Source organism: Crinia signifera, chromosome 11 (genome assembly GCF_055691185.1).
Source record: "Crinia signifera chromosome 11, ASM5569118v1, whole genome shotgun sequence".
In the NCBI taxonomy this organism is placed as follows: Eukaryota; Metazoa; Chordata; class Amphibia; order Anura; family Myobatrachidae; genus Crinia; species Crinia signifera.
Window position 1 is genome coordinate 27,685,720 of NC_139227.1, and position 26,403 is coordinate 27,712,122.

The window sequence follows — 26,403 nt, forward strand, 5'->3', positions numbered from 1 at the left end:
AAATGTATGACATTTTTATTGAGTTGTTCGGTGCTTCTCAGTCTTGCTAAGAAGATCGTTATAGTTCAGAGAGAACAAGTACCATGCCCGGGTGAGGGCACGACCACAGAGGCTTATACCTTAATTTACCACACTTCAGCTGAGGGGAGAGCCAGTACCAATAATGGGAGTACATGAGTCCCGTTCTCAGTGACCCCATCTTCTTCCATTGTGTTCTTCAGAGTGGCCTTCTCCATAAGGCTACTTGTAGCCGAGTCCAGTAAAGACCAGGAGGTTCCTTAGGATTTAGCAGAGTCCTGGACTGGTGTCCTATGATCGGCACCCACAGCTTCCGAGACGCTGGAAAAGCCTTGCTCACTGTGGAGAGAGCAGAGCACATTGGGTCATGGCGTAACTGGTCAAACTCAGCTTACAGCCGCTCCACAGCCCCCGCCTCCCCCCCCCCCCCCCAGATGCCCCACCGCAGTGCAGATGTATTTCAGCAAAAGGGTCAAAATATGTTACCTATCCATCAAAGAAGCAGTCAATAACCATTACTATATACTGTATATATATTTCTAAGCCGTGTGTGGTCAGACAGCTAGCAGTATCTATTAGTAATGTCATGAAGATACACTATAGTTAAAATGGGTCATTGGGGTAGATGTATGAAGCAGTGATAAGGGAGGAGGTGTCCCATGGCAACCAATCAGCACGGAAGTAACATCTATCATTTACATAATATAAAGTTATACAGAGCGGCTGATTGGTTGCTTCTCCTCCCTTATCACTGCTTCATACATCTACACCAGGCATGTCCAAACTGGGGCCCTCCAGCTGTTGTGGAACTACACATCCCAGCATGCCCTGCCATAGTTTTAGCATTCCCTAATAGCAAAGCTGTGGCAAGGCATGCTGGGACTTGTAGTTTCACAAGAGCTGGAGGGCCATAGTTTGCACATGCCTGATCTACCCTCTTATGTGTTAATTTCTATCAACACAGTTGGATTTTGTCTAAACATTTGATACAGGTGTAAATGTACTAAGATGGGAGTTCTATTGAAGATGGGATGTTGCTCATAGCAACCAATTAAATCCTATGTGTTATCTTTTAATAGGTCCTAAATAAGCAGAATCTGATTGGTTGCTATGGGCAACATTCCATCTTCATTAGAACTCCCATCTTAGTACATTTCCTCCAGTCAGGGTGACAGTTTGGCACATGGCCTCTACCACTCACATGAGCAACTTCCCCAGTTCCTGAGTGACTTTTCCCACAACAGGGGGACCTTGGTAAGTGAGCGCCGTGTACAGCTGAACAAGAGAGGCCCCTGCGCGGATCTTCTGGAGGGCATCCAGACCACAGCTGACACCCCCTACTCCAATGATCGGAACTTTACCTGAGGGAGAAATAAGTATTCAGCACAATTCAATTAACTGTGATGTGCCCTACATCTAGGGTGACCAACTCATCCCTTTAATCCGGGACACATTAATTACACAGGTTCTGTGGCAGTTTAAAACCAGGGGAAAGCCAGCCACAGAACCTGTGTAATTAATATATTCTCGGATTAAAGGGATGAGTTGGTCACCCTACCTACATCATGCGCAGGGACGGTACATGGCGGTACCCCTACACCATGCACAGGAAAGTCGCCAATGTTGTGGCTACCATAACCGGCAAACATTGGGGTGTGTCACGGCAGCACAACAAGCCTAAACTGATGACTTATCTCCTACTTTCACCACCGTGGGTCTCACCTGAGGTCAGAGCATACATCTCTCTCACGGTCTCAGTCGCCATGTCTCGAAGTGGAGCTCCACTCAGCCCACCAGACTCGCATTTCTGGGGGTCCTGGAGGGTGGCTGGCCGACTGATTGTGGTGTTAGTCACAATCAGACCGTCGATACCAAGCTGCAATGATCAGAAACACGGTTAGCATTAGTAAATAAGGTGACATCTTTCCAAATACTGCCTTACACTCCCAAGCAATGGGTCAGACAACAAAGAATTGACATTTGATGCATGTTTTCCTGGTCTCTTCACAAAAAAATTAAATGTGGATTTTTTTTAAAAGGCATGTCAGTAATGAACATATATGTGCTTCAGCAAGGAGATCTAGAAAACATACTTCCCGAGAACGGAGTTTGAGAAGCACAGATTGAGATGATGTAAATCAGGCATGTCCAAACTGTGGCCCTCCAGCTGTTGTAGCATTCCCTAATATCAAAACTGTGGCAATGCATGATGGGAAATGTAGTTTCACAACAGCTGCAGAGCTGCAGGTGTGACAGACCTGATGTAAAGTGATTTGTTATCAATAATGCCTATTGCAACAGCACAATCTGTACCCCCTTAAAAAAAGCATTGAATAGGGAATCCCATGTTATATATAATAGACATTTCCAGTTAGAATCGTACCTCTGTCACCACGCTGGCAATGTCCTCCTTATCGCGAAGCGACAGATCCGGCGCTATCTTTACAAGTAGCGCTGGTCTATGTCCGCGTGGCAGGGCGTTTCGTGCCGTCACTACCTAGAGGGAGCAATGGTAAGATAAGCGGTATATAAGCCACATACATTTATAATTACAAAAATACATTTTAAGAAAATTCTAAAAAGAACATCACAAGTATTTGCCAGAGGAGACTATGCAAAGTTACATGCGCACAAACCACTTGGCGATGCAGTGGAACCGGTCCAAAGCAGATGCGTTCTCTACATCCTGGGTGTAGGTCTCCACCGCAGCATCCGATGTATACTTGGTGTTTGATTTGAGGGCACATGAAGTCACAGGAGGCCAAGTCTAGACTGTATGGCAGATGACCAAGCTCCCAGATGCATTCATGGGCCAGGAAATCCACCTGCGGGCAGGTGCCTTTTAATGACTGAGAAGGGCACCGTTAGCGCAAGTTCGTGGGTGGGACCTGGAAATGGCTTCCAGCACTCGCGGCAGGTATTGGTTGCATGAGTGGTACGGTAGCTGTATGGCCAGTCTTGGCCACAAAAACAGCCTCCATCTGCTTGGCCACACCGTGCTCACTCCAGAACTTCTGTGGCAGTGCGCCTGCAACTAGGGTCCACAGGGACGACTGTTTGGTCTCGAGGTCGAAACTGTATATCCAGGATTCATCATCAATGATGATCTTGACAAAGATTGGATGACCGCCATCAAACCAGGCCAGCATACAGCAGCAACATGTCACCGGAGCCTCCTCCTGCCCTCAAGTCAGCTGATGGGGTACACAGCGTGCATAAACCTTGCCAAGCTTTTCGTGGCGTATCAACGGATGGATCCGGATGAGATGTCCATCTCCTTCTCCAACTGAACCAGGGTCACCTTGGCTTCCTCCTCATCTATGGCCTATATGGCAACAACGTCATCCTTTATCTTCCAGGGACCATCTCCTGCCAACGATCATGCCTCTCCAGTGGCCTCTGTTGAGCTCCATAATGAGTTTGTGAAGGAAGTGACCATGCAGACTTCTCCGCTGCGCAGTGCCGCTCATATACGGTTCTGTGCCCGACATTTCAAACAAACTTTATTCAGAGATTACAGTTAACAACCAGATAATGTCTGCTCTACCTGTGCACTGCATATGTTAACACTTACTGCAATCCCCTCATACAATTAAACTAGTTTTTGTCTACTTAATCATAAAGTTTTGAGACAACGCCTGGCTCCTATCGTGACATGCAAATATGCCCCAACACTTTGATTAGAATCTGTGCGTTAGATGAGCATACGCAGCGTCCAACCTTGGCCAGTAGGTGGTGCAGTTGCTCTCTGCCCTGCAGGTCCCTCAGGCCTGGAGTGTTTGGACTGGATACATTGATGACAAGATAATCGGCGAGAGGTCCGAGTTCTTGCACACCCTTTATGTAATCAGCCTCGGCATCTTCAGAGGTCTTGTTCTTCCCCAGGTTTACACCTAGCGGCATTCCCTCTAAGAGAAAGAAAGGAGAACATAGAGCAAAAGGAATACAAAGTGAGCACAGTGTCATAAATAACAAACCTTCAGATAAAGTGACACTTGGCCAAAAGAATGAAACCGGTAAAGTCATTCATTAAAAAAAAAAAAGTCTGAATTTATTGTGACTACCAATCAAATTTGTAAAAAAGAATATTAATACAAATGTCTAAATATGCTGGGTACACACCAGGATGACTAGGGCCCGATCCCCTCAATCTAGATCCAATTACGACCAATTGGATGTAGATTGTGTGGTGATTGGGCCCTTTTCTGTCCTGGTGTGGGCCAATACCGATCCGATGCGCAGTGCCGCGGGTCGGTCGGTCGTTATTGAGATCCTACCTGCTGCAGGTAGGATCTGAATGACGACCATACAGCCGGGTGCGGGTCGCCATTGGATCGGACCCGCTCACGGTGCACATCGTGAACGGGTCGTGACCCCCGCGTCACCGTGAGCCGGTCGGACGAGACACTGACGACCCGCTCACGATGTGCATCGTGAGCGTGTCGTCCTGGTGTGTACCCTGCATAAGAGTAGAATACATTCCCTAAATATCTAAAGCTATGAAGGGCATGCTGCTAAACCTCTTGGAATTAAACATTTCTCGGTAATGGGTTGAATATTTTCTATTGATTCAGTTCCCTAAATCTAAACATCTTTCCTCTTTAAGCAGGGGTGGGGAACCTTTTGGGGTCCGCGGGCCGCTTACATTGAGGCATAATGCCTCGGGGGCCATTTAAAAAAAATGACAAATCGTTGTGCTCCGTTACAAGTGGCCGGTATGTGTGATCTGGCGGCTGTGCAGGGAGTGTCATATAGGGGAAATCTCGCGAGAGGTCGGTAGCTCTCGCGAGATTATCCCTGTATGAGACTCGCTGTACTTCCGTCAGGCGGGTCACAAAAACCGGCTCCGGGGGGCCGTATACGGCCCGTAGGTTCCCCACCGCTGTCTTAAAGTGTCAGCCTGTGTGGAAGAAGCCAGGATAAAGGCTGAGGGAGAGGTCACTGGGAAGTGACAGTGTACCATGGACCGATGTTCTCTAATACACAGAACTCAAGAGACTGGTTGATGTCGGAATACGGTCATCAGGTCGACCCTATTAAGGTCTACACGGATTGGATCAACCACTGAAGGTCAACAGGCTTTAGGCCTACACCTAAAATAGTTTGACATGGCTAAGGTCAACAGGGTCCCAAGGCTGACACAAGCATTAGGTCCACAGTCAAAAGGTCGACATGCGTTTTTTTGCCGACATGTGCCGACAGGCCATATTTCATACACTACCATACCACTAAGGTGTGTTGGGGGCATAAGATAGTGTGCCAAGTGCAGCGAGGCATTGTGCCCGTAGCATGCCGAGCGCACAGTGTCCATGTCGATGGTGTTGACGTTTGGGACAAAAAGAAAATGTGTAGACCTTTTGACTGTCCGTCTAAAGCTTGCGTCGACCTTCCAACCTCGCCTTGTCGACCAATTTCAGGTGTTGACCTAAGGCCTTTAAGCCTTCAGTGGTCGACCCATACCCGTTGATATGAGTGCTGGGTTACGGATGGCCACAATAGGGATCACACAGAGACACGGCTCCACTGACCAGATGTAAGCGTCTTCTGTCTCTCAGCTCTCCCCAGCAGTCGGCGGTGAACAGCTTCTATACCGTGACTATTAAACCCGTATCTGGAGAAGGAAAACACAACATAAGCACTTACATTAAACATGATTTAGAAAACACTGGTAAAACCTGCATACAGGAGTCATATTGCCGAGACCAATTAAAAACGTTCATGCACGCGGTTCATTTTAAACCTGCCCAGAGTGACCGGGTTGGGCATTATAGGGATCTTCAATCCCAATGACAATTATCAATTCCCACAATTCTGCCTCTCACACATCTTCCCATCAATCCAAATGACATCTCTGTGTGTGTGCGTCATACATTAATGTTGCTGTTAAAACAGAATCAGGTGCATTCCGTCAGGATTTGGGTAACATGATGAACGAAAGCCTACAAAACAAATCCACAATAGCGCTCAATCCAAATCCAAGTGTGCAAAGTGTTGTGTAAACGCCAATGACGGCCCGCGATCTCACACCCCTTGTGGCCGCACTTGTATTGTCCTTGCGGGGAAAAGGAGTGACCCCACAGGGTCTAGTTACCGGTTAATAATCGCTTTGTCTTGCAGAAGGCGAAACACTCTAGGCTTCGGGTTCCCATCCTGAGGATTTGGTGTAACACTTCCAATTTCTACAAAACCAAAACCCATTTTGAAGAGTCCATCCACAGCCTCTGCATGCTTATCAAAGCCAGCCGCTAAGCCCAGGGGGTTCCGGAACTTGTGGCCTAGTACCGTCACCTCCTAAGAGAAAGAAAGACTCACTGAGAAGGGGCCAAATTAGGGATCTAAAGGCCCATACACACTAGAAGATTTTCATTTCAAAAGACTTTGCCAAAATCTTTGAAAGATATAGCTGTCACCAAAGTAGTGCATACACACTGAGCTATTTTCCCAAAGAGCAAGAGATTTTCAGGAGGTGAAAGACTTTGCTGAAAATCTTTCATATAAAAGGTGATTTACATAATGGGCGGGGTTTGAATTCCAAGGGTGGGAGCAGTGGCCCTTTTCTTCAGTGCATTTCTGTACTGATTCAGAACTGATCGCTGGGCTGCATATATTCGGAGCCCAGAAATCATGCCACCCCACCCAGAGTGAAATCCTTCCCATGTGCACAACTTCATTTGCAGCCGTGCATGTAGGGAGAAACCATTCACCATCAAATGACTTTCCCCCTGCAACAAGTAAGCCAGGACTACTCAGCACTTTGATGGCCGTGGGGGGCGTGGAGGGGGGAGGTGGGCACTGATGGCTGAATGGCTGGGGAACACCTGCATTTTCTGGTGAACTCACAGAAAATGGTAATGGCATGCTCCAAAATGTCTGTCTGCTATCAATAAGACCGCAAATGACCAGGGATCAGAGGCGTTTGACAGTGGCGGCGGTAACGCATATATTGCTGACACAGACCAGCAATGCATGTGTTAACCCCATAACATAATGGGTAGTATTCAATGCCACTTGCCGCGGCCGGCAAAGGGGGTTAAACAGCGAGGATCGCAAAAAAACAACGATCATCGCTGTTTAACCCCCTCGCCGGCTGCTCGCCTTATTCAATGTTCTGGGGGAATCCTCGCCATCACAGGACTGTGAGGATTCCCCCAAACAGCGATACCCGTGGCTAATGGGAGTGAACCCGCTGTATTTAGCCGTGAGTCTCGCTGCTTCTGCAGCCGCATACGCCAATTCCCCCTCGCTCAAAAAACGGAGCGAGGGGGAATTGGAGTATGAGGGGGGTGAGTTGAATATTGACAGGGCGAGCAGTGATAGCGAGCAGGAAGCCCTGCTCGCTGTCACCGCTCGCCCACGGCATTGAATACACCCCAATGTACGTTGGTGGGCAATGGTGGCGGTAACGTAGACAGTGCGGGCCATACGTTACCGCCTCATATTTTATTAATAAATATTGGTGGGCAGTGGTCCGTGCCAGCAATATATATTACTGGCTAATCAAAATACATTGGTGGGCAGGGGTACCAGCAATATATATATACATGGCTGGCATGTGCCAGCCATGTATATATTACCAGCTAATCAATGTACTGTACATTGGTGGGCAGGGGTCGACCAGTAACATATACATTGCTGGCATGTGCCAGCAATGTATATATTACCAGCTAATAAATATTCATTGGTGGGCAGGGCTGCCAGAAATATATACATTGCTGGCATGTGCCAGCAATGTATATATTACCAGCTAATAAATATTCATTGGTGGGCAGGGCTGCCAGAAATATATACATTGCTGGCATGTGCCAGCAATGTATATATTACCAGCTAATAAATATTCATTGGTGGGCAGGCCTGCCAGAAATATATACATTGCTGGCATGTGCCAGCAATGTATATATTACTGGCTGATCAATAGCGCTGCTGCGGGAAGGAGTCTGAGACCAGGCATTCGGGCGGCTTTTTCTCCCTGGTCAGCCGGCAGGGAGCTGCAGCACACAGCTCGATGCTCGAGTATATACCGAGCAGAGGGAGCTGGGGAGGGAGAAGGGGACTAGAGGTGCTGGCGCCTCTGCGGATGGGAGCGGGGTGACAGCGGCGGCTTTTACCTCCGTGCGGCGCTATACGGAGCAGGGGGAGTGAGTAGCACTTCAGGGGGAGGGAGAAGGGGACGCAGCGGGGCGGTCCGCCGGGATCAAAGTGGCTAGTCTTTCAGCCCGGCGGCCGTGAGGGGCGTACACACTCAGCGATGATGGCTGATAAAATCAGCCATCATCGCTGGCATGCTGGTAAAACCAGCAGACTAGAGATTTTGCTAGCGATGATGCGGGAGCGCGCATCATCGCTAGTCTACCATCTGTGGCTCATACACACTGGGCGATTTTCAGCTGAAAATCGCTCAAAACGGCCAAAATGAGCGATTTTCAGCTGAAAATCGTTAAGTGTGTATGGGCCTTTAGGGTTTATTTACGATGGGATGTTGCAATGGGCAACCAATCAATCAACTTATTATTTGTTTAGCACCTTCTAGAACAGGGCTGGGCAACACCGGCCCTCCAGATGTTGATGAACTACACATCCCAGCATGCCTTGCATCAGTTTCAGCATGGCCACATAGCAAAACTAATGCAAAGCATCCTGGGATGTGTAGTTCATCAACATCTGGAGGGCCGGTGTTGCCCAGCCCTGTTCTAGAAGCTAATAGATATGATTTGGTTGCCCATTGCAACATCCTATCTTCAATAGAACTCCCATCTTACACAATAAACCCCACTGAAGGCATCTATTGTAGGTTCCTGAAATATTTAAGTGCAGTCCAGGAGCTACCTAGGAACAGCCCATATGCCACATTCTATTGAGTGTTGGTTCCGCACAGAAAGCGGCTGACGTTGCTTTAGATAACAGGACGCAGAGATAAAGCTATGATCCTGAGGGATCTATAAGTACATTAAGCAGTGAAATATATACAAACACACACATGACATATATAAGTTTCATCAGAAAGGCCTACACATACCAGTTGTTGCAAATCACACTGTCTACATCTCGGGACCAGACCAAGAGCCGCACACCTTACAGACAGAGTATGGGCAAGCTCAGGCGGAACCAGTTTCTGCAATGCTGGCATTAAGTACACTGCGTAGAAGTGCTCATCCCCCTTTACGGTGAGATAGGAGGAGAACAGAAGACTTCCGCCTCCCAGCACAACGATTGCATCCTTCAATCGGCGCTGAAAGAATAAGAGAAGAAGTTAGTTTGCTGGTGCATTTCACAGGAGTCTGATTTATTTATTAACAGTAGTTTTCATTCTAGCAACCGCTATCTTTGAAAACCCATGCAGTTCCTCTTCCCTGGGGTTTCGCTGTCTGCTGTAGTGCTTCTAGCACAGTGTGGTCTGTATATCAGCACTGATATGCAAACCAGACATGTGCTAGAAACACCACAGCAGACAGCGACACCCCAGGCAGGAAAGAGGAGCTGCATGGATTTTCAAAGATAGCGGGTGCTAAAATGAACACTAAACAGTTTGTTATATAGCGCATACATATTCCGCAGCGCTGTACAGAGACTATTATAACCAGTTATTTATATAGCGCACACAGATTCCGCAGCGCTGTACAGAGAATATTTGAACATTCACATCAGTCCCTGCCCCAGTGGAGCTTACAATCTATATTCCCTACCACATGTACACGCACACACAGACATTCTAGGGTTAATATTGTTGGGAGCCAATTAGCCTACCAGTATATTTTTGGATTGTGGGAGGAAACCGGAGTACCCAGAGGAAACCCACGCAGGTACGGGGAGAATATACAAACTCCACACAGTAAGGGCCATGGGGGGGGGGGGGGGGGGAATCTAACCCATGACCTCAGCGCTGTGAGCCAGTAATGCTAACCATTACACCATCCGTACTGCCCCAGTGGTTGGTGCCACGTGAGCACAACAGTCTTACAGCCATCAGTGTGGTTTCTATTAATATGACATTATGAGAACATGGGAAACATGCACTGCTAATGCTCCACGATGGCTTGATTCCAATAATATTGCCATAAGCTGGCATATACTTGTGCGACTACTCCCCTCAGAAGTTCCACGCAATTCTTCCTTGAGCCTCCTGGGACTTTCCCGGACGGCAAGGTTCTTTTGCATACAATAGATTGCATGCGATCCCAAGCCTGCCATTTAGTAGATTGTTTCTGCAGCCGGTGTGACTCACAAGCTCTGGTGCAGTGGGCACGGGACCGCGCATCACAACGCACCTCATGTCAAGTACATGCGATTTGAAGGTTTTTCATTCGATTGATCACCATATTCACATGAAAATAGCCCAAATTGCAGTAAAAATTTGATTTGAAGACTGAAATTTCTCTATATTGAGAAATGCAGAGTGCAATTGCAACTGGCGGATTATAGAACAGGGGCCAGGCCTGCTCCGACAGCAGCTGTCTGTACAGGCCCCATGTGCGCTGTACAATACAGAGATCTCTGTGTAAGTATCCACCTCTGGTCTGTTCTGATGCCAAACACAGGAATAAACGAGAGATCAGAATAATTAACAAAAAGGACATGTACACCATAGGGCTGATTCTGAGTTACTGAGAATGGCCCGATGATTTTATATATGTGTACCCAGCTTTAGAGACGGCTGCGTCTTTATCTGCGAAAGTCCATCCGCGCATCTGAATGTGCAGGACCGGGACTCTATAATGGCTTTTTGGGTGTCTATATACACACCGCCAAAACACACTCCTGCCCAATTACAGGTGCAGAGTCTCCATCCAAGTATGGTTTCCTATGCGCTGGGAGGGCATATCTGTAAGCAACTGTTTCCGTAGCACGACTGAGACACTCCAATAAGACGCGACATCTCAGTGCACCTCTTTAGCCACCTGTTAGCTCCCAGTCACATTACGGCTACCGTGCACCCAGATCTGTACATAATCATGTGACCCATATGATGAATAAACATCAGAGACCACCACATTTTACCTCATAACTTTGTCAGACAGCCAAACAAAGCATGAGTTACTAATACCCCTTTTACACCGCCGAAAAATCCGGGTCAGACCCGGATCTTCGGCGGTGTAAATCCCTAACGCCGTGTCCCTTTACACGGGACTTCTACCCAGGTCCTGACCTGGGTAGAACACGGCTAGGACCTGGGTAGAGGGCGGTGTAAATGGGAACGCCGGGTCGGATGACCCGGCTCCCATTTACATGAATGGGGAACGTCCAACCTGCGGACCGCAGCGTCCGCAGGTTGGACGGGTTGTCAGCCTGACACTGACAGCCGGCGCTGCTGTCTGCTATACCCTGCAGACAGCAGCAGCGGCGGGGGAGGGAGGTGAACGGATGCCTATGTGCGGCGGGGGTGCGCGCGCGGTGACTGGGGGCAGCCCAGCAGCTTACCTTAGTGCTGGGCTGCCCCCAGCAGCGTTCCAGGTACGGCGGCGGCGGTGATTGGCGCTTGGAGATGACATCATCCTGTCATCTCCAAGCACCGGGAGGGGAGGGGGGTGCGGGCCGGGCTGTCCACCCGGTGTAAATTGCACTAAACGCCGGGTCGCACCCGGCTTGAACCTGGGTCTAAAAAAGCCGGGTGCGACCCGGCGTTTTGGTGTAAAGGGGGTATAAGCCAGTAATGGCTAACCTTGACACTCCAGCTATTGTTGAACTATACATCCCAGCATGCCCTGCTATAGTTTTGCTATTTGGCGCTGCAAAACGGATGCACGGCATGCTGGGATGTGTACTTCAACAACAGCTGGAGTGTCAAGGTTAGCCATCACTGTACTAAGCTATTGCAGCTAGCTCAGCCATAAGACTCATATTACAAAGCTACTATATAACCTACTAATATTACTTAGAACAAGCCCCCGGTTATTTTTTCTTAACTGAAACATATTTTACTAACTATGGGCCAAATGTATTAAGAATTAGGGGCAGATTTATTAAGCTTGGAGAAGAGATAAACTGGAGATAAAGCGGAGAAAAGGTAAAAGGAGATAACGCACCAGCCAATCAGCTGTGTTTGAAAGAGGCAGTTGGGAGCTGATTGGCTGGTGCTTTATCTCCTTTTACCTATTCTCCGCTTTATCTCCAGTTTATCTCTTCTCCAAGCTTAATAAATCTGCCCCTCTACCCTTTGAGTGACAACTGTGCTGTGAGAGATCCTCAAAATATCCTCTAAAAATCCCAGTGTCGCTCGCAGCAACGGTTCTATTAGTATATATAAATACAGCCGAGTCAAATGATTGAAGTTTAGTTAATATTGCACCCAAAGACCAGTCGCTGTGAGAGGCGCTGGCATTTTTAGCGGATATTTTGAGGATCTCTCACAGCAATATTGGCACTGAAAGGGTTAAAAAGTGATAAAGGGGAGAGTGAAAAAGAACCAGCCAATCAGCTCGTAAATGTAATTTCACAAAACACAGCCTGTAATATGGCAGTTAGGAGCTGATTGGACGGTACTTTATCACTTGTTAAGGCCTAATACATTTGACCCAGTGTGTTTAAAGGCCAGATATACTAAGCTTGAAAAGTGATAAAATGGAGAGTGATAAACCTCAATCAGCTCCTACCTGCCATGTCACAGACTGTTTGAAATATGTCAGGTAGGAGCTGATTGGTTGGTGGTTTATCACTCTCCATTTTATCACTTTTAATGGCTTAGTACATCTCACCCTAAGTGTGTAATTATATAACTTGCACTAATTGCCTTTTAGTTGCAATTAGATGTAATGATCCTTGTGCATTAATTATATGGAACAGCTTTATTGACCATGAGCCACAAAGTTTAATCAAAATCATCATCATCTGTAGGTCCTGGCTGAGAAAACATGGAGGACTGCAGATATCTATGGATCTTATTTACATTGCAATGTATGAAGGAATATGTGCAGAACCCGAGGGAGGTTATAGTAAGCCACATATGTATTTGTGTCCTTCCACATAGCAATGGCCACACAGTACACTTATATAGTACTACTACCACAGGTATGTATTGTATTGCCCTCAGGAACAGCACGCAGTGTTGTAATAATACACTCTGGTGTGACTGCATTACACAAACAAGCACAGGAGGATGGACAGGCAGCAACATTGAAAGCCAGATCCTAAGTTACAGCTGGTAGAATAAAGGTACTAGAATAATGGCGTATGCTGTGAGGACTCATCCAGCAGCTCTAGAACCACCTTGATGCACTATGGCAGCACACGCTGGGCTATGTAGTCCTCCAGCAAATGAGAAGCCCCAGAGCCCGCTATACTGATACAGGACATATGGGAACGGTACATAATGAAAACGCGATTTTGTCTACCCAATACCGACATGAAACGCCGCCGCTATACAAAGTTACCTTCACATGGGTTCCCAGCATGTTCGCTTCCTGCGGCCATGATGCGGCTGGCAGCGGTCATGTGACCAGATAAAAAATCCCGGGCCGCCATTTTTCTGTGGGGAAAGAGGAATGTGCAGAAAATGAAATGTGTGCTACTGGGCTACAGGTAGCTTGCGGTGTAAAGGCATCACTGTTGTCACATGTTAATTGGTTTTAAATGCTCTTCGTGCATTGCAATATATTTATAGGGCTCTGCAGCGTACACAATTGTACTGACATATTAGTGTGGTAATTAGTGTTGTAGAGAGCTTAATGTATAATCATGATGCAGAGAGCACTAGTGTTGCATTCATTCTTCAGGTGAGGTGACTGTGAAGAGAATCTTGTGCAGCTATTTACATGCAATCAAATCCTACCACAACACATAAACTGCAGGGAATGTCTGATGATTTGTGCTTGTACAGTGCCACGTCCATCAGCTACACACTGTCTGCGCCAAGTATAGTTAGCTAGCCACCGTCTGTGGCTGGCCTTGGTGCAAAAATATAATTTGGGCCCTCCAACACAATTTCACAATATGCCACACAGTAGTGGGTGGCAGCTGTGCACCCCCCTTAGTCCTCAGAGCCCCGGGGCAATGCACCTGCTGCACCAATGGCATACCTCCCAACTGTCACGATTTCCGCGGGAACGTCCCGATATTCGGGGACGTTCCCGCGTCCCGCCCGGGGCCGCCATTGTCCCGCGGTGGGGGGGACAGTTGGGAGCCCCCCCAGCTTGCCGAGAATAGACGCTGTGCGCATGCGCACAGCATCTATTCAGCGCCGACGAGCGGCGAAAACGGGGCGTGGCCGGAGTCCGCGTCACCCCGTGAGGCCACGCCCCCTTTTCCTCGCGGTCACGCCCCCTTTTCGGGAGCGTCCCGACCTCCCAACTTCAAAAGTTGGGAGGTATGCCAATGGTAGTTGCGCACCTACTTTCTGGCTGCCCTTTCCGGGAGAGGGCAGCCAGATCAGGGGGGCAGGGTCGCCAGCCCGGGAGTAAAAAGGGGTGGGGTGGAGCCACATGAGTGACTACTTGTTTGGGGGCGTGGCCGTGGTCAGTTCAATTGTGATGTTTTAGCCACGCCCCGACATGCAATGCCGTTTTAAGGCATTGCGCTGTGGTGGGCGGGGCTAAAACATCGTCATTTGACCTGCGGACCCCCATGTCTAGGGGGGTCATGGGAGGCGGACGGCTTTGCGGGAGGGTTGCCCCTCTTTCCGGGGTGGCCGGAAGGGGGACTAGGCCATTCCAGCAGAATTGAAATGGTGCAGACCTTAAAATTGGGCATCAAAAGGCGGCATTGAATGGAAAAACTATTTCCATTGACCCGGGAACATTAAAAGTTGCTACCCATCGACTTCTGTCCATCCATAATGCGCTGTATCATACAATCTAAAAGATTTCAATGATACTAATGTTTGATTAACAATGTTAAAATGTTCCCATTCAATTTGACTATATTACAGATCTGTACCATATAGATTTGCCTGCCAAGACTATTTGGGGGAAATTTACTAAAGGAAATTTGTAAAAAATAGGTGTATTTGTATCCAGAAATACACTTATTTTTGACATTTACTATCCCGAAAATACTGCAATTCGTATTCGTATTGATGTGCTATGTGATAGCACATCAATACGAATACAAATTGCCGTATTTTCGGGATAGTAAATGACAAAAATAAGTGTATTTCTGGATACAAATACACCTATTTTTTTACAAATTTCCTTTAGTAAACTTCCTCCTTTATCTATTTAATTTATACTACATGGGAGCGCGCATTGGGATCGAATCTGCATCAAATGTAGAAAAACCATTCGATTTTCTATTAGATTTTGCTTCTATAATCAAAATCGAATAGAAAAATAGTTCATATCTCACCGTGTGTACCCTTTATAAGTTGTTTGGTTACAAAAAACATAATAATAAATGTAATTTACTTTTACTCAGGAGCTAGTAAACAATACTGCACCAAACTACAAACAACTTTTACCCCTTGCACACTGCAGCTATAACCCGGTAATTTTCAAATTTTTAACCGTTTCAAAACGGTTATAGCCGCAGTGTGAAAGCACCAGTTATAAATTACCCGCTCAAGAAAACCTGTAATTCAAAACAGATAAAAATAAGGATCCTACACGGATGTGCAGTGTGAACGGGTCGGAATCGGTATTTAGGATCCTACACCGATTACCCCCCCCCCCCTGGTACCTGGCTTGCGCCCCCCCCCCCCCCCCGGTACCTGGCCTGTGCCCCCCCTCCCCTGGTACCTGGCCTGTGCCCCCCCTCCCCTGGTACCTGGCCTGCGCTCTCCCCCCCCCTCTTTTGGTACCTGCCCTGCGCCCCCCACCCTGGTACTTGCCATCACGTGGGGATCTGGGCAGCGGGGGCCGTGCATTGCTGGGGAGGCAGCGTGGTCCATTCGGCGAATGGGCAGTGTGCGGCGGGGTCCCTGTGGCGGATGAGAACTAGTAGCGCTATTAGTTCTCATCCGCCGAACATTCGCCATATGGCCCCCACTGCCTCCCCAGCAATGCACGGACCCCACTGCCGGGGTCCATGCCCCGGCAGCGGGATCCCCACGCGCTGGCAAGTACCAGGGGAGTGTGTGTGTGTGTGGGGGGGTGTTTGCAGGCCAGGTACCAGGGGAGGGGGGGGGGGGGGGCGCAGACCAGGTACCAGGGAATGGGTATATTACTGGATAATTACCATTTTTGTACTTTTCACAACGGGTTCAATGTGAAAGGTACAAGAACGGTAATTAACTAGCAATATACCGTTTACAACATGCAATGTGAAAGGGGTTTAAACTTGCTCTGACCCGTTTAAAGAAACGTTTCAAAAACCGGGTCAAAGCAGGTTTTGCAGTGTGAAAGCAGCAGTCCTGATCTATACCGTGTAATGTGAAAGCAATGAATGTGTGAAGTGTTATTCTGCAGGGAATCCCCTGGAAAAGGTGTATTTCCATAATATATTTTTTTAGACTGAGACCCAGCCCAGGGGAGTATGGGAGATTGGGGGGGTGTTAGGACACATAAATAGTATTGGATTAACCCGCTAGTCACATTTGTTGTATTATCCGGCTAATCTTCTTGCAAATGTGAGGCCAGGTAGTCAAATGACAGCAAACACACAGCACAATCGTACAGCACCTTAATGAGAGCGGTCTGTGTACTGATCTCTCAGCAAACACGCAGCACAAACATACAGCACATTAGTGATAACATGCAGTAAGCACGCAAGGCAAATGTACTCTCACTGAGCCCTAACGTCTGTCATCCGTGACCTGTAGGAAATAGCTGACATTCATTTTTATTCACCTACTGGCCCTTATTCAGATCTGATTGCAGTATAAATTTGTTTGGAGAATGGGCAAAACCATGTGCACTGCAGGTGGGGCAGATGTAACATGTGCAGAGAGAGTTGGATTAGGGTGGGGTGTATTGAAACTGAAATCTAAATTGCAGTGTAAAAATAATGCAGCCAGTATATACCCTGCACAGAAACAAAATAACGCACACAAATCTAACTCTCTGCACATGTTACATCTGCCCCACCTGCAGTGCACATGGTTTTGCCCAATTTCCAAACAAATTCGTACTGAGCTCAGATCTGAATAAGGGCCACTGTGTGATATTATCTAGTGGTCTAGTGTATTTATGCTCTGCAATTCTGCTGTATTTATTTCTACCCCTTGTATAGGGCTGCAAAAAAATTCTGTCACCTTATAAATAAGAACAAACAGTAATACAGTTACTTATTTTCTGTTACACAATACAGAGAGAATTCTAGATACAGCCACACAATACAGAGAGCATTTCAGAGTACACTTTGTGCTCTTTTGCATGGCCGCCGCCCATCCAGAACTTCCAAGGCGTCTTCTATCTTTAGGAGCCCTTCAACTCTCCTCCACTGTCTGACTGCCTCTCCGTCACAGTCTATTATTAGCCAATACAATTAGGCGGGGTGATGGAGCAGCGAGCCGCGATTAGTTCACAGTGGCCAACTATTCAGGAGGCGTCATTTTTGAAAATGAAAGATGGCCATGGTGAGCCAATCATAGTTTGCCGACGACGGAGTAGGGGAGTGGAAGAGCTCCTGAGGTTGATTGGTCAGGGCTTTACATGGGCACAGAGTGCCAGTCCTCAGTGGCCCAGAGTCCACAGGAGGGAGGTACAGATTGAGCACTAAGAATAGGGATGTGCTGCATATGGGTCACAGTCATAGGAGTGCACAGCACATTTTATTAGGGGGTGCACTGTCAAAGGGATGTGCCTAGAACCACCTATTGGGCATGTCTAACACCGCCCATTGGGTGTGTCAATCAGGAGTGTCTACAATCATCTATTGGCTCTCGCTACACTATAAAACGTCTCTCTGCCACACCATAGTCTCCTGCCTATTTCAGTTTTAATCTTCTAATTACTCTGTGTAACAGTGCATGCAAATAAAGTCAAAAACGTATATGGATGACGCAGGTATGTAGTCATATGACTAGGAAGGGATCCCCAACTGCGCTAGTATAAGATACCAGCAGCACCTCAGAAAGAATCCACTGTTAGATAGGATTCACAGTTTTAAAAGATGAAGAAAGAAATTCAGAGGGCGCTAATTGTGTAGTAAATGATGAACACAGAAATTGTCCAAAATAATTTTTCATAAAAAATTTTTTTTTATTATTGTGTAATGCATTGCAAAACAAATATCTCAAAGACATTGCATAGCTTACAAAGTGATTCTACAAATTTTTCAATTGAACTGTAAACATTTCCTTAATCATGTAGTTTAACAATATTCAAAATTTCGTCTGTACGCTACTCCATTAAAAAGGCAATATATAAGTACCCAATAAGTCTCCTGTGATTTGTTATTTCTTATTTATTTGCATGCATGGAGGCTTCCTCCCCTTCGAGCCATCTAGGTGAGAGTAAAAGCCTGATGACCCCTCTCTCCCAACCAAGGTTAATTCAAAGGTTTCCACTCGTCTAAACCACTACTATTGGGGGGTCTCCCAGCAGTCTCCTCGTCTCGTACCACTCCGTGTGTTGTAAGGTGTTTTGGATCCTCTCTTGAAAGTCTGCTGGTAGGGTCACAATGTAACTTTCCCAGGTTTCAAAGAATTTTGCTGTACATTTTTCCTTATCTAGGGTTGTCTCCAACCAATCCATCTGAAAGATGTGGTGGAGTTTAGTTTTGAAGAGGGCCATCGAAGGAGACTGCGTGGACACCCAACCATGCAAAATTGTTTAAAAAAATTGTTTTTAAAAAACATTGAAGTCAACTTTGTAGTTTTCTTCAAAGGTGACGGTAAACCACCATCGTGAAATCGTTAGAATTATGATCATCAGATTGAGTACAAGAACCAAACGCGTTTCGTCAGAAATACTACTTAATCAGGGGTAATGATACAGCAATTTGGTGTTATCACAATCGGTTGCCAGGGATGTAGTGATATAACAACGGTCGCAAGGGCGTAACTACCATAGGTGCAGGGGGTGCAGCTGCTATGGGGCCCAGAGCTGAAAGGAGCCCACTTTGCCTGTCAAAGTATCATTTTTCAGCATTAGGTGATAAATAGGGGCCCTTACAAACTTTTGCTATGGGGCCCACATTTATCTAGTTACACCACTGAACGGTCGACTCTAGTGCAATTAATAATGCAAAACACACATAATTGATTGATTGGTGCTTCTTTTAATGGAATACAGTTCTAAAAAGCAAAAGTTTTTGGTAAAAGGTATTGCTAGTGGCAGGGAAGTGTTCACAAGGGTGGGCACAGCCTATGGTCACAGTACGTCCTGCGATAAAATCCTGCTACTTTTTTGATGGCTGGTCGTTCGCAAGTTAACTAACAGGAAGCTGGTGTTTGGTGGTGGTAATTGCCCATTTTCTGTCAGCCATGCTGACCAATTTGCAGTCTTGCACAGGGGCGGGATTTCACTCTGGAGGGGCGGAGTCTACCTTATCACAGGGCTCCAAAAATGATCAGCCAAGTGATCAGTTCTGAATTAGGCCCTACATTCTCACTTGGCAACAACAAACACAGACTGAGATTTCCAACATTCTATTAATTGAAAGATTAATTTATTAGCAATTTAGCAATGAAGGGTTGGAATCATTTGCATGTTCTAATACAAATCCTGATTACAGCTTACGAGGCTCAGTTATACACAAGTTCTAGTGACAGTTTTTGTTTGGACGGAGCTCTTTGCTTCAGAATTTGGATAGAGGGTAAGCATCTGAGAAACTCCCTCCCTGGCTGGCTGTCTCTGACCCTCATTTTCATAAATACATCACATTTTGGGACCTAACGTCTTGTCTGCACTCAATCTCTCTGTCTCTGGAAATCATACGGTCTGGATTAGGATGCATATACTAGTTATTTTCTCTGGTTTATTCCTTATATCTTGCCAACAGGTTAACTGTGGGGCGGTACAATGCCCAGGAACGTATTTTTCTTTTATGGGCTCCTGTTACTGGGTTGTGGGCCATAGGACACATTTTTGGGGTGCAATAAACTCTTGTTCAGCTTGCGGAGGGCACCTCGCTAACATGTCAAGTGGAGCTTTGGCATTCCTGGCACAGGAGATGAATGAATCCTCAAGCTGGTGGGTTGGGCAGGACTCTACAGGTGAGATATATATATATATATATATATAACGTGTCTGCTTGGTATATTTTTGCACTCCATATAAATTAGGATATAGCAGAGAATTATACCCCTTTCACACTGCACTTTTAAAACGGTATATTGCCGTTTTTTTTCCTTTTTAAAACGGTTAAGGCTGCAGTGTGAAGGTGCCAGAGTTGATTTACCGGTTAAAGTTAACTGGTATTTCAAGACGTTTAAAAAGCAGATTCCTACACGTTTCAAAGCAGTTTTTTAGGCAGTGTGAATGGCTCTATTTCTATGGCTTGAAACGTGTCCCTTGGGGGTTAAACAGGTTTGGAATTAAATGCTTTTTAAAACGGTTTTCACCTGCAATGTGAAAGGTTTTAAGGTTCAGACCCGTTTTAAAGTCCCATTTAAGAATACAGGATCAATACCCGTTTCTGCAATGTGAAAGCAGTATTAGGATATAGCCGGGATGCAAATACTAGATACACCGTGTTATATAAAGCATTAAAGATGTATGATATAATGTAATATCGAGAGTGGTAAAGTGGGTGTAACTGAACCGGGCTAAAGGTCTCCTTTGGACAGCTGAGTGTTGTGCACGCGTCATGGAAAGAAATCGGCAACTGCGCCAGAGCCGGACAAGGTGTATGGAGAAGTCCTGATCCATTCAATGCCGCGATTTACGAAGTTGATTATGGACTCTCCGTGCACACGCCACTGCCACACCAAGGTGCACAATGAGGATTTTTAATCAGTGGGATTGCCAGTCCAAGCCCATTCAGGAAAATTAAAGAGCATTGGCAACAAAAACGCAGGTGTGTCACAGCCATTTTCAGGGCTACAAAACATGGCGTTAGGGTCTCAGACCCTGCAGCCGAACTGCGCCATCATGATGGGGCGAACACACGGAGCGATTTTGTGCTATTTTTTAAGCAATCTGACTAGATTTCTTAGAAAGTAAGCACAGATCTCTCCGTGTGTATGCTCAGAGAGATTAATTCTCTCCTGCTAACTTAGTCAGTGCTTAAGCAAAATTACTTAGAAAAATCGCTTAGCACAAATCTCTGCATGTGCTCCCCGCGGGAGATCTGGACACCAGGAAATCGCCTACCCTAAATAGCTTAGCAAAATTGCTTAGCCCACATCTGTATGCCCCTTTACTAGTGGCAAACGATCTGCAACTACCGCTGTGTATTTCAGCGTAGTTGTGAAGCCGCCAAAATAAATCAAAGCGTCTGTGCCATTTGCATATTGTTGCACATCCGATACAGGATCGCAATTGCAAATACATTAGCGTTTAACTCAGAACCAGAGTTCACAAGTATGACTGATAGTCGATTAACGGACCACTATTGGCGTCAATTGCGTGGTAACCAGGTGGCAGCGCTGCGGATGTATGGAGCTCTTCAGTCTAGTTGGAATGTGGTGGGCAGGTAAGCCAACTGCCACTTCCAAGGTTCTAGAGTATTTGTCAGAAGATGATTCGCAGGTTGACTTTTATGTGGTATATAATGGCTGTCCCTACTTTTCCGTTTCATAGCTATGATAAATAGAGGATACCGCTGTTACGGTGACTGTCTAACAAGGTTGTACATATAGGTGAAAAGTCGCACGCTGACTGGATGTTTGAGCCTGTCCATCTTTTGTTACTATAATAAATTCCATATTTTCTAAACTGCAACTTGCGGCTGTTCCTGCTGGGTAAAACGAGTGCTCTCTCATGTCCCAGAGATGCTTTTAACAGGACATCAGTGGATGCAAGGTCCAAGTATAAATGTTCAACGCGTTTCCCCAGATCAGTATGCTTAGTCAGGAGCGAATTCAGTTTCCTGAAAGCTAGAGCACCACCTGAATCTGGAACAAGTTTCATCCACCATTGGGATACCTAGCCAGATCCCTAGGAGCAGAGAGATGCCTTGACGTACGGCCTGGGGGCTTAAGCTGCCCATACACGGTCCGTTTAACGGATCCGTTTGGGACTTAAATAGTACACATCGCATCGGATCGCATGCCTTGTGCATGCACTGCGATCCGATACGATGTGTAGCTAGTACAAAAAGTATGTGCAGCACATACTTTTTGTACCATACTATGTGATGCGCGGGAGCGCGCATCGCATAGTACAGAACGGCGCCGGACCACAACGGATCGTGTATGGGCAGCTTAAGCCCTATATCTGCAGATATATGCAAACAAGATCTCTGTATTATCTGATTATTATGTAGATATCTCTCACTCAGTGTGCAATTGGGATACAAAATGTTGTTTTCCTAACCAGAATTACCCCTCCCTTTTGGCACCTGAGTGACAGACCTCTGATTGAGCAGCTTACCAACAAAAGTGTTGTGCCCTAGGAGAGACGTACCAGAGAGCAAGTGGTCACCATGGGGATAACATCAGCTCTTGCCACCATAAAGCAATCACTTAATATCAATCCGGCTATACCTATTACTGGAGGCTTGCTGCCAACATCTTTCAATGTTCAGCTATCATCAGTGGAGCAATTCACAATTGGTAATATGAAATCTTTGGTACTTGTTTCCTAGCAGGGCGCCCAGTTTCACTACGTACGGTAGTGAAATCGCATTGCATCACATGCGTGTTTTTGCATGCAATGCGATTTTCCTATGTAATTTAACACTGCTATCCCCCCCGGCGGTGCAAACTCATTGCATGCGATCGCATTGCACCGCAAATTCGAATGCGATTGCATGCAACTGTATAGGGTGTGATGCCATTTACTTTACTATACAGTTGTATGAGATGCAATGAGATTGAGGCACCCCCCCCCCAGTATCCATGCCACCCTGAAGTGTGGCGAGCGCAGCGGAATGCGTCCTCCCGACCTTTTCATACCCCCACTATCCACGTCGGCGTGGAGTTGATTTTATATAGTGTGGCGAGCGCAGCGAGCGGACATGGAATACATGTAACGTAATCGCTGTGCTCACCACGCTTCGGGGTGGCATGCGATTTTGCGGTGCAATGCGATTTCATGCAATGCGATTGCACCACCCGGGGGGGGGGGGATAACAGTGAATAAATTACATAGGAAAATCGCACGGCATGCTAAGCGATGCTATTTTATTACGCAGAATCACCCTGCTAGGAAACAAGTACCAAATCTTTCTCAATTGGTACTATAGAATATTCCGTGACATTTGATTTATGAACCTGCAATTGTATACCACTAAATGTCACACAGGTGACACCCCCCCCCCCATCCTTTATTTTTAATTTTTATGTATTTTGTTGTATATTTTCTTCATTTATTATATTGATTTTTTACATTTATCTTAAGTAGAGTTAATAAATATTATTTATTATGCAACCATCTGATAACCAATTATTCAGCCAGCGCTGGCGCACCCCATTTAATTCTTCTTGATAATTAGGGGAGTGACAACCCCTTGCCAGCTGCTGATAATAGTGCACCTCACATTTGTTTTTTCCTGTCCCCATCTGTATTGCTCCGTGTCTCTGAATGCCTTTCCGCTGTTTCAGTCTGGATGTCATCTCGCCACCTCAAACTTAATATTTCAAAAACAGAATTAATTATATTTCCGCCAATAAATAGTAGTTAATGACAATCACTCCTACCTCTCAAGCTCGCTGCCTAGGTGTTATCCTTGACCATGAACTTTGCCTTTGTTCCCCACATTCAATCTGTCTCGAAATCATGCCACATGCACCTAAAAAACATATTAAAAATTCGCCCTTACCTTGCAACTCTAATCCATGCCCTCATCATCTCACGCATTGATTTTTGCAATAGTCTCCTTATTGGCCTTCCCCAATACAGACTCTCACCACTACAGTCCATCATGAATGCAGCTGCGAGGCTAATCTTCCTAGCCAGAAGTTCATCGTCTGCAAAGCTACTCTGTCAATCACTTCATTGGTTACCTGTATTCCACCGTATTCAATACAAAATTATTTTACTTACACACAAAGCCATAAACCAAACTACACCAACATACATATCTTCTCTTATCCCAAAATATCTTCCATCACGACCTCTACGCTCCTCACAAGATCTGCGTCTCTCATCCACACTCATTACTCACTCCCACTCCCAACTGCAGGACTTTCTTCAGGCTGCATCCACTCTGTGGAATGCCCTCCCAAGCACAATAAGACTCTCCTCTAGTCTCCAAACCTATAAGGCCGGTTTCACACACTCCGGCTCCTGCCGGACGGTGAAATCCCACACGGCCAGGGAGCCGTGCCGCACATATTAGTTGTGAATGGACACTATTGTGTCCATTCACACGGGACGGCCGCACGGCTGCAGCCGGATCCCGCCACTGGAAGGGACGGCTGCCGGGCTGTGGCCATCCCCTCCATGATAAACCACTGTGTGCGGCACGGGTCCCTGGCCATGCGGGATTTCACCGTCCGGCAGGAGCCGGAGTGTGTGAAACCGGCCTAAGCGTTCCCTAAAAACTCATCTCTTCAGGCAGCTTATCAAATTAAAGAATCAGCCACTTAACCTTCATATACTATTCCTATCTAATCACATCCCCACTGTACAGGCCACACATATCCACTCTTTTTCTTTCTTTTTTCACATTTTCCATCCTCCTGACCCATGGCCAAACTGCTGGGAACCTTTGCATTTTGGTGAACTTTATGCAATAAAGAATATCTATCCTTGTGTATCAATGCCTATTTCCCTATAGATTGTAAGCTTGCGAGCAGGGCCCTCATACCTTTGACTGTCTGTAAATACCCAGTTTGTTGTATCATTGTCTCCTTTGTAAAGTGCAATGGATATGCTGCTATATAAGAAACTGTTAATAAATAAATAAATATGGCGCAGCAGATTCTGTTGCGCTCTACAATAGTAGACCGTGATCAAACAAATTGGGTAACAACAGACAGACTTGGAGGTAAGAGGGCCCTGCTGCAAGCTTACAATCTCCTTCTGATTATAAGTAGAGATTTACATTCTGCTTTTTGACAAAATAGTGCAAGTTCGGATTTAACTTATTAGCTATCCAAAACCAGTGAGAGCCAATAGCCAATGAGATGCCATATTTACGATACAAATACATTGGAACCCTCACATCTGTAATTATAAACAAGACAGTGATAGATGTACGGTTATTCCTATCTGTAAATATGCACTTTTCACCTTTCCAGGAGGAATATAAATGAGTGTTTTTACCATAGGGATTATGGGTAAGCAGTAAGGATTGTGGCATTCCAGCAGAAGAGTTGGGTAGGAGACCATGGGTATTTAGCAGGTGTACCACGTCTGTGTACTATGTTTCATAGGGAATATTTTCCAAGTAAATTGTTTGGCTGTTTTTTCTCCCAATAGCTGATGCTCTGGGACTTGGGGACGTCGGGTTGGACACGTCATGTCTGGTATTAACACCCTCAGCTGTAATACAGAAAATATCATGTCTACAACAAAATGGCTTCATCTGCCAGTCAGGTAACATCACAATCCTATCCATCAGGTGAAATGTTTTACACAAGAAACATTACAATTCCCCAGATTTACCACATTGCCTTTAGACTTTTATTTATATCGACAAACATTTCTCCCATGTCATATGCACAGGGGTATCTGATCCCTGGGTCGACAATGTCTAGGTCGACAGTCATTATGTCAACCGCTAATGGTCGACCATTACTAGGTTGATCACTAATGGTTGACAGTGACTAGATCGACACATTGAAATGGTCGACATACCATAGGTAGCACTGACAGAATGTTACCCCACACAGCCTCTTTGCGGTGCAGTGGATCCTGCTGAACGGGTTCTGATGCGCCTCTATGTGTGGACCGGCCCTGGCCCACTGTTGCCCAGACCAGCAGCTTGTACCCCTGTCACCCACTGGTGTGGGGCCCAAATGATACTTTTGCACCTGGTCCCACCACTCACAGGTTCCGCCACTGGTGCATGTTCCTCAGTCATATGCTGTACCAGCTACCATTAAATCACAGTAGCTTTATACATTACACCAGGTCATGTTTTGTGTGCAGACCTGAATACATGTGTAAAGCAGGAATTCTTACCGTCTGTGGCTGTAATCCTTATTAATGGGGTCTATGTACTAAGCATTGGTGAGAGAGAAAGTACCGGCCAATCCGTACTGCCATGTTACAGACATGTCGCCAAGGCATACTTACTTTTCTCCAGGAAAAGTTATGAAAATGTTCTTCAAACGTGTGTGTGTGTATGTGTGTGTGTGTGTATAAACTTAGATAGCTACATGAATTGAACAGATGAATATATGAGATATAAGGTGGGATAGGCACAGTAGGGAGGCATGGGTCTGGAACACAGGTGGCCCCCACACTTCTGCGCAGGAATGGGACTAAGATGACGATTCAGCGCGAATCTCATCATCACTCTGCCAAC

At 46.2% G+C, this 26,403-nt stretch overlaps 2 protein-coding genes across 4 annotated transcripts in view; one reads left to right on the top strand and one right to left on the bottom strand.

Moving 5' to 3' along the window:
• Positions 1-26,078, bottom strand: DHODH (dihydroorotate dehydrogenase (quinone)). 3 transcript variants are annotated; one of them, XM_083163636.1, is made up of 9 exons: positions 26,058-26,078; positions 9,032-9,244; positions 6,110-6,309; positions 5,547-5,629; positions 3,739-3,926; positions 2,402-2,515; positions 1,741-1,894; positions 1,220-1,379; positions 1-357 (listed from the first exon to the last, which is right to left on the bottom strand). In XM_083163636.1, exons 2-9 carry the CDS (start codon positions 9,140-9,142, stop codon positions 279-281), a joined length of 1,089 nt encoding a protein of 362 aa, XP_083019762.1. In that variant the 5' UTR covers positions 9,143-9,244; positions 26,058-26,078; the 3' UTR covers positions 1-278. The 3 variants fall into 3 exon arrangements, with proteins under 3 accessions (XP_083019762.1, XP_083019760.1, XP_083019761.1); XM_083163634.1 differs by lacking the exon at positions 26,058-26,078 and adding an exon at positions 25,197-25,415; XM_083163635.1 differs by lacking the exon at positions 26,058-26,078 and adding an exon at positions 13,380-13,498.
• Positions 25,261-26,403, top strand: part of LOC146045031 (polycystin-1-like protein 2) — a 45,040-nt gene continuing 43,897 nt past the window's right edge. The window contains exons 1-2 of the mRNA XM_083163729.1: positions 25,261-25,264; positions 25,353-25,469. Coding sequence (XP_083019855.1) covers positions 25,261-25,264; positions 25,353-25,469 — 121 coding nt within the window. The remainder of the gene's footprint in view (positions 25,265-25,352; positions 25,470-26,403) is intronic.

Coding starts and splice junctions, on each gene's coding strand:
- DHODH (XM_083163634.1), bottom strand. CDS start 25,262: ATGGTCTCCTACCCAACTCTTCTGCTGGAATGCCACAATCCTTACTGC. Junction 9,245..25,196: donor GCTTACCCATAATCCCTATG/GTAAAAACACTC, acceptor TTATTCTTTCAG/CGCCGATTGAAGGATGCAAT. Junction 358..1,219: donor GAACTGGGGAAGTTGCTCAT/GTGAGTGGTAGA, acceptor CTCTCTCCACAG/TGAGCAAGGCTTTTCCAGCG.